This window comes from Rhagoletis zephyria, unplaced genomic scaffold, assembly GCF_001687245.7.
Source record: "Rhagoletis zephyria isolate East Lansing unplaced genomic scaffold, Rhagoletis_zephyria_1.1 Rzeph_scaffold_00932, whole genome shotgun sequence".
Lineage (NCBI taxonomy): Eukaryota > Metazoa > Arthropoda > Insecta > Diptera > Tephritidae > Rhagoletis > Rhagoletis zephyria.
In genome coordinates this window covers 31,134-40,023 of record NW_016158016.1, presented here as the reverse complement: position 1 = coordinate 40,023, position 8,890 = coordinate 31,134, and the positions used below count along the sequence as shown (strand labels likewise).

General features: G+C 42.7%; 1 protein-coding gene across 1 annotated transcript in view; it reads right to left on the bottom strand.

The window, feature by feature from the left end:
• LOC108362101 (uncharacterized) overlaps nucleotides 1–8,542 on the bottom strand; it is a 19,712-nt gene extending 11,170 nt beyond the window's left edge. Inside the window, exons 1-3 of the mRNA XM_017614957.1 lie at nucleotides 6,221–8,542; nucleotides 5,534–6,172; nucleotides 251–835 (exon numbers count right to left, since the gene is read on the bottom strand). Of these exons, the coding sequence (XP_017470446.1) occupies nucleotides 251–835; nucleotides 5,534–6,172; nucleotides 6,221–8,542 (3,546 nt within the window). The remainder of the gene's footprint in view (nucleotides 1–250; nucleotides 836–5,533; nucleotides 6,173–6,220) is intronic.
• Between the last annotated feature and the right edge of the window lie 348 nt (nucleotides 8,543–8,890).

Genomic DNA, 8,890 nt, shown 5'->3' with positions numbered 1-8,890 from the left:
AACTGTTCCTTTCCCAGTCGGGAATAGTCTGCAAGATTTCTGCCGCAGGTCCTTTCAATGCAACGAATAGTGCAGCGGATTTATCCTCCATGCTCCAATGATTTGCTGCAGCTGTCTTCTCGAACTGGAGCTTAAAGACTTGGAAAGGAATCGTGCCGTCAAAGGATGGAGTCTTTACCTTGGGAGCACTTGTCGAAGTAGCTGGACGATTCATCTGCAAATCTCGGAGGCGACCTTCCAACTCTTCTACCTTTGCTTCGACTTTCTCCAGTCTCTCTTCAAGTTTGTCCTGTATTTGTGTAATTTTTTCATCCTGTGCTTCCAGCTGTGATGATATGCGTGCCTCCTGTGCCTGTAGCTGAGTTTCTAACCGGGATGACACCTGCGATGACACTTGCGCTGATACCTCTGAAGATATACGTGTCTCCAAGGCTTGCATCTGTGAGGAAACGTCTGACGACAACTGCGACCTCTGTTCCTGCATCAGCTGTGACACGGCAGCCAATAACGTGTTCATGTCCATACCTGTTGATGNACTTTCACGTTTGGCAAGTGGAACACTCCGAGGAGCTTGACGGATTGGCCTTGCATCGCCAGTATTAATGCAATGTTTCACAACGCTAGTCCTGCCTGGTTTGTCGCCATCCTTGNAACAATCAGCCTCATCCTTCTGTTCGTCCTTCGTTGACGTCGTATCGTCCTCACGATGGAAGTCGTATTTGTCAACGTCGATACCTTCCTTTTCCATAGCCTCTCGCAGCCGTGATATTAACTCTACTTTCCTTCCGGAGGTTGCTAACTTTCGCTTCTCCAACTCCTGTATGAGTTCCTCGATCTTTAGGTCTTACATTTTTGCCATTTTTAAAAGTNTCAATCTTTGCCCACACAACTGCTTCTGACTTCGGCGGAATCTGCTCGCTTTCCTCTAAGATCACTCGCTTGCTGCTGTACGGACCATTATACCCAAACCGAAGGGGCACTTCCATGTTGTTAANTTTTTAAAAGTTTATCCGTCGGGATTTATTTAACAATCCCACTTCTGACACCAATTGTTATACTAGGTTCACATATAAGTAGATTATCCTCATTTTCGAGCTTAACACCCTAATCTGTAATTATAACAAAAATTCGTCCCTTGTTAATCTCTAATTACAAAATAATCTCAGATTTAACCGATAACTTTTGACGGCTAATAATCTGAGATTTGCTTGTGTAAACGGGGTGATTAAAAAGCGAGCTTTGATTGAGATAATATTGAAAATGAACATAGTTTTACGATTATCCTTGAAATCTTGAGGGATTTCCCAAATATCTTCGGCTCGTATCGCTGGATTGTTAGAGAAATGCTAACGATGACCAAATTGTAGTACAATTAACTTTATTGTACAACAAACAATTTACAATACTTGCTAATACAGTAAAACACTTTACAATACTTGTTAAAGCAATAACAACGCTTTACTAAACTTGTTAACACATTTAAACTTATAGCTTGCTTATTCGCAACTCACTTCTCTGCTCACTTAACTTGTAGCTTGCTGACTTGTAACTAACCCACTTCGCTGTGGCGGCGCCCTTATATACCTGCGCTCGTACTTATGGCAACTCTAGAACGTTCTGAAGTTTATCGCTCATTCTCTTTCTCTCACTGTTCGTAGTGTTCATCCAACTTGACGTTTCTCTTTGTGGAACATTCTACGCCATTCCTCGAACATTCTGCCTGTGTCTCGTTGTTCGCTTCTCGTTGCCGCAGTATTCGCCACAATATAATCTTTTATTGCGCAATACAACGAACAGATAAGTACATGTGAATATTAGAATAAGAGTATACAGTAACGAAAATATTTGTAATAACAAATATAAAATTTTAAATATACAAATGTGCAAGAATGAATAAACGTAACGACTAGAGTACAAACAGAAATTGTATAAAACGTAGAAAACTAAAGAGAAAATTTATAACCACCTCATTATGCGACTTTATCAGTGAAATATTCAAAGATAAGTTTTTTGAAATTTGGAGGGAATGAGAGTCTAGTTTGCTGTACACTATTTCGAAATACGTAAGGAACAATAAGGCTTGACACCAGCTTTTTTCGTGTCTGAGAGTACTCTGAGGCAGCGCAAGGTGTGATAAATTTTTCCCACAATTTCATTGATGTGGTCCTCACAAGTCGGCTTGGAATTTAAAATAAAACCCATCTTTCTCACTTTGTCAACCAATTGAAGCTTTGCAGTCCCAATATAAAGGTGAGGGATGTCAGAAAGTAGGATTTTATCCTTGAATATTGGTAATACATACGATTTTTGAGCATTTAGGCAGAGGAGGTTTTCAGCAGACCATTCAAGAATCGAGCATAGGTAGGGTGGCCAGATGCGCTGATTTAATCAGTACATGTGCTGATTTTTTTCTATTGTACTGATTTTTAAGAGCCCGAAATCAGAACGCAAAACGTACTGATTTTTTGAGTTTGTACTGATTTTGTATTGATTTTTACATTTAATAAATAGTTTTGTAAATTGGTGTAATTGACATTTACTTGAGGTTTACATGTTCAAAACAATGGTTTTTGACAACTCATACGTGTGAGCAGATTGAAAGCATTAATTAAACTTGAACCATTATTAAAAAGGTGTCAGCTTGCAATTGTTTCGTTCCCTAGGATTTCGAAAAATAACAAACTGTTTGGATTCAACCCAACCCGATTTGCAATCACGATTTGCAGGTTTTACTGGATTTACAGGAAAAGCTGGTTTTTCCATAAATAAATCTTACGAAAGGTGGTGAGTTAATCATATATTAAGTACACTGAGAAGATGACAATAAGAGATTATCCTTTGATTATAATTAAACCTCCACTGAGAAATCGGCTGCCAGTATTTCAAACATAAGTCGACTACTGCTACGGTGCAATGTAAGTTCTAAAAATTTGGAAAAGGTGCAAACTACCGACTCTTGGATATGATATATGTAGCTTTACTTTGATTTTTGATGTTCGACCACCTGTAATTTTACTTGCACATACACATTTAACACTATTAAATTTCATTCGTACTCGAAAATTCGTTTAGCGATAATTCGGTAATATACCTTTTAGTCAACATTTTAATGTGAATGCTGTATTTAATAAGCACACCAACTAAATATGTTTTAAATTTGTAGCTTAAAATATGCAAACAGATTCTGACTCGAGCTCGTCTTCTACTGAAACTGAATGGGCTACAATTTTTTTTCTCAATTTTTATATATTTTCTAGAAAGTTCGAGACTTCAACTCACATGTATTTTGTTATAGAATTAACTATATTTTTATAAAAAATTTAAATTAAGTATGGAAAGAAAACATTTTCAAAACCTGTCAATACATTTTATTACTATTTTCCTGAGCACAACTGTACATACATACGTAATACCTTTGACTTGTTTTAGAGTAATGAATTTTTATATTGATATTACTATATGTATTTAAAAGTCTATTAGTTATTTTTTGTTAAATTAATGCGCTGTTATTTGGTTGTTTATTGTTAATAATAAAAAGTACGCATAAAAATGAGCTGATTTTTATGGCTTTGTACAGATTGTTGATCCCAACTGTACTATAATATCTGGCCACTCTAAGCACAAGTCCTTATTAAGCTTACGAGTTATATCCTGAACCATGCTGATATGGATAGAGATAATTAATTGAATATCGTCAGCGTAAGCGTGTAGACGAACATGGGAGCCAGAGTTTAAAATATTATTTATAAAAATATTGAAGAGGACGGGACCTAGAATGGAGCCCTGTTGTACTCCGCAACATGTTGCCACCAACCCTGAAAATGTGTTGCCGACTTTAACTTTCTGCATTCTGTTACTTAAATAACCGTTAAGAAGTTTTACTGCATTTACATCAAATTCAAAATAGTCAGTTAATTTGCCACACAGAAGGCTGTGGCTGACAGTGTCAAACGCCTTGGAGGCTAATAGTTTCTGCTGCAAAACGTTTCCAATATCAAACAGCATGTTATCAAGGCTCAATATATGACAACAACACAAATGTAAATGATTCAGACCCTATAGGTGATTTTGAAGAAATTGTGGAAATAGCTAACCTCGCTGTTACTGCAATTTATTTGTAACATGTGTTGAATATACAAAGTTAATAAAAAAGTAAAATAGCTGTATTGCAAAAAAGATTCTAGATTATTCAGTGCTCTTTGTTTCTCCTCGTTCGTCGTTCGCCTTTGTCGTTGTCGTTGTCGTCGTCGTTTCCAAATTGTGTTGTTCTGTCGTTGGCTGTTGTGTAAAAACTCTGCCTCTCCCATCGCTATCGCTGTCCTTTATACAAGGCAGATGACGAGGTTGCCCATATGTTTAGATTTCGATTTAAAATGAAATGGACAGGGTGCCATTACACTCCGCCACACCGTGAATCACGTAGGGATTCACCTTTAATTCGCAGGATGGCAAGCCTTGTTGCAGGGCGACGTAGTACTCCTCCAGCGGTCCTGACCTCGACGAGACGGATCTGCCCGTCCTTGGCTGGAAATACTTTGGTGACTCGGCCTTTCTTCCATTGGCTCCGCGGTTGGAGATCGTCGCAGACGAGAACCAAGTCGTCGATCTCAATCGCCTCAACTTTGTCGTGCCACTTGGGGCGCAAGAGTAATTGCGGCAAATAATGCCATATCCACTGCTTCCGAATGCGGTCCTTCAGATTTTGCGCGATACGCCACTGTTTCCTGAGGCATATTTTTTGGTCAACTGGCTGGGGTGTTTGCGTTGAATTGGGACAACCAACAAGAAAATGGTTCGGAGTTATGGGATCGTCTTCCTCTGATGACAAAGGCACCTCAGTCAGCGGCCTCGAGTTCAAAATATTNAGATCGTCGCAGACGAGAACCAAGTCGTCGATCTCAATCGCCTCAACTTTGTCGTGCCACTTGTGGCGCAAGAGTAATTGCGGCAAATAATGCCGTATCCACTGCTTCCAAACGCGGTCCTTCAGATTTTGCGCGATACGCCACTGTTTCCTGAGGCATATTTTTTGGTCAACTGGCTGTGGTGTTTGCGTTGAATTGGGACAACCAACAAGAAAATGGTTCGGAGTTATGGGATCGTCTTCCTCTGATGACAAAGGCACCTCAGTCAGCGGCCTCGAGTTCAAAATATTTTCGGTTTCAATTAGAACGCTTCGCAGTGTGTCTTCTCTCGGTACTTCTTCGCGCAGTGTTTTCTGTAGCAATCTCTTAACGACGCGGATGAGGCGCTCCCAACAACCTCCTGAACTCGGATGGGAAGGGCAATTAAACTTCCAGTCTATGTTCCGCCTGGTGACCTCATCGGATATTCGCTCAAAATCCAAAATTCGCTCTGACTCTTTCAGCTCTCGTTGGGCGCCAACAAAATTCGTCCCGTTGTCGCTTCGTATTCTAATCGGTGTGCCACGGCGGTTAATAAAATTTCGCAGGCATAGCAAAAACGCATCAGTCGACAAATCATTTGCGAGCTCCAAATGAGCCGCTCTTGTAGTAAGGCACGTGAAAATTACTGCCCATCGCTTCTCACGTCGACGACCTATTGTCACGTTAAATGGGCCAAACAGATCTACGCCCGTGTACGTGAACGGTCTGACATAAGGGGTGACGCGATCCTCCGGTAACTGACCCATCGGCGGCGGTGTCGGTTTAGCTCTGTCGATGCGGCACTTTACGCAAGTACGTTGTACAGTTTTTAACAATGATCTGGCGTGCGTAAACCAAAACTTTTGGCGGGCTTCGTACAACGTTACTGAGAAATTCTGGTGGTGTTGCTTTTCGTGATACTGGCGCATTATGAGCTCGGAGACGATGTGTTTGGACGGCATCAAAATCGGTCTCCTTGTCTCTATGGGCAAAACCATGGCTTCGTCTAAGCGCCCTTGAATCCTCATAACACGATCGCTGTCAAGGTACGGCGTTAGCGTCCTAATACTGCTTTGTTTGTGAAGTTGTTCGCCCCTGCTTAGTGCTGCTACCTCTTCATTGTAGACTTCATGCTGTACTGCTTTGACGATGTATTTCTCGGCTTTGTCAAGTTCAACTGCGGTTAATGCTGAACTTTGGCTGGCCTCATCGTCATTTTCGTAGTTACGCTGTAATTGTAGAAACTTGTCGGCAGCTCGCAGGACCCAGGCTGTCATCCGTTTCATCTTGAAGTATGAAGAAAAGCGGTTAAATTTTATCAAGCAATTATTTACCTCGTTGTGTATGTAAAGGCAAGGCTTGATTTCTTCCTCTAGCAGATCTGGCATATGTGTACAAGTTGTGGCTGGCCAACTGTCGACCGGAAATCGCAAAAACTCTGGACCACGCAACCATGGACTAGGCAGTTCGATCTTGGGTGGCCACGTCGGACGCGTAGCGACATCCGTTGTATTTTTGTCGGTGGGTATCCAACGCCATTGTGGAGGTTTGGTTGATGACAATATCTCTGCGATGCGGTGACCAACGTACGGTTTAAATTTTCGCTCTTTCGAATTGACCCACTGTATCAGCGTTTGTGAGTCTGACCAGAAGAATATTTGGCTGGCTTGAATACTGTGGCCTTGGCAGACTAGATTCGCGAGTCGGGCGCCTAAAACTGCGGCTTGCAGTTCAAGCCACGGCACCGATAACAGCTTCTGCGGTGCGCCTCTGGTTTTTCCTGCCGCAAAGGTGACATCACAACCTTCGGCGCTGGCGACACGAAAATAAGCAGCGGCGGCAAATGCTGCTTGACTGGCGTCTACTACTACGTGTAGTTGAATTGATACTGCAGCTTGAAGCTGAGGCGAATACCAACGCCTGACTTGCACATTACTAACCTGTCTGAGCTCACTCCACCAGGCAAACCATTTGTGATGCAAACTATTCGGGATCACTTCGTCCCACTCGATGGAACTCTTCCACACCTCTTGAACTAATATTTTGGCAAACAGTAGAAAGTCGGCAAGTATTCCAAACGGATCGAACACTGACATGAGTATGCTGAGAAGTTCGCGCTTGGTTGGTGGACGAACTCCTTCTAATACGGCTTTAGAAACCCGGTGAAAATTGAGCTGAAACTCAAAGGAATCTGTCACCGTGTTCCAACGCATTCCTAATACCTTCTCGTAGTTCGCACGGCTTTCTAAGTTCACAGACTGTGACGTTGTTGGCTCTTTATTCAGGCTATCTTGCAGCTGCTTGATGTTTGAGACAAATGATCGCAGTTGGAACCCCCCTTCCGAATGAATATACACGACCTCCCTGCAAATGCGTTCGGCGTCTCGCTCGTTCTTAAAACTAGCGACAAAATCGTCGACATAGTGACTTTCGACTATGGCTGTAACGGCTTCAGGATACTGTTGACGAAAATCTTCGGCGTTTTTATTTTTCACAAATTCTGCTATGCACGGCGAGCATATGGCTCCGAAGACCATTGACTGCATTACGTAGTGTTCCACTGGACGATCACTGTTTCCATCACGCCATAGGAATCTTTGGGCATGTTGATCTCGCTCTTTTACAACAACTTGAGAAAACATCTCACGAATATCTGCTGCGACTGCAACAGCGCCTTCGCGAAACTTAAATAAAATGTTCAATAATGGCTTGGCGTGCTCAGGTCCCTTGAGCAAAGCGGAGTTCAATGCTACGCCATTGACTTGGGCGGCTGCATCGAATACGATCTCCTTCTTCTCAGGCTTGGGCGGGTTATGAACTGCAACATGCGGTAAATACCATTTAAAATCTGTTTTTATACATACTTCTTCGTCGGACAGCTTTCTGGCATGACCATTGCGCAGATATTTAGTGATTTCCTCCTTATACTTGGCGGCAAAACTGGAATCGACTCTCATTTTACGTTCTATTCCTAACAGTCGCTTGTAGGCCATGTCGTAACTGTTAGGAAGTGCTGGTGGAATGCTTCTCCACAAAAGTGCGCTCTCAAAACGCTTACCCACGCGGCGAGTGTTGTATTCCAGCATCTGGCGGGCCATCTGATCCTCCTCAGACTCAATCTGCTTGAGCGACTCACCTACTCCAAAGTTGTCAGCGGCAAAATATTCGCTGACAAGTTCGTTTAGTGTGGCTGGGCGCTTTCGCTCGCGGACATGTAGTACGACTGGTGTTTGTGGCGACAAACTGGTTGGGCCGTAAGCTATCCAACCAAGTTTGGTACAAATGGCTACTGGGCTTTGACTGTTGGCTTGTACAGTCGTAGACGGCACGCTTAACGACGTATTATCAAGGCCCAACAGCAACGACGGCTTGACTTGGCTGTAGTCCTCTATCGGCAAAAACTCAAAGTGGGCATAATCGGCTTTTGTAAACGACTGCGCTGGCAAATCAAGGCTACGTAGGGTGCATACATTGCGCAGACTGTATGTTGATGGCGAACCTTTGCCTCTTATCTCAAGGCTGACTTTCGATGACTTCTCGGTTGTGCACTTCTGGCCATACCATTGAAGCGTTAGTGGCTGTCTCCTACCTTTGAGACCCAAGCGGCTTGCTACGTTATCTTCGATCAATGATATGGCAGAACCTTCGTCTACCATTGCGAAAACATCTGCTCGACCATTCGGTCCGAACAGTGAAACTGGAACGTATTTAAAAAAACTGACCTTTTCTACACTCGGCGTCTCTGCAGTTGAGCACGGGTTGCGATTCGATTCGACTACGTGTAGCATTTGTATTTTGCGTCGAGCTAGAACTTTCATGCAGGCTACGATGATGATACCGGCGGCAACCATCAACGTCAAAAACTCTTCTTGAACGGCAATTCGATGTATTGTGCCCTTTATGTAAGCACGAAAAGCAAAGTTGAATGGCTTTCACCTTTTCCCAACGATTTCGTATGGTCATGTCTTTGAAGGCTTGGCAATTAGAGATAGAGTGAGCGCCTT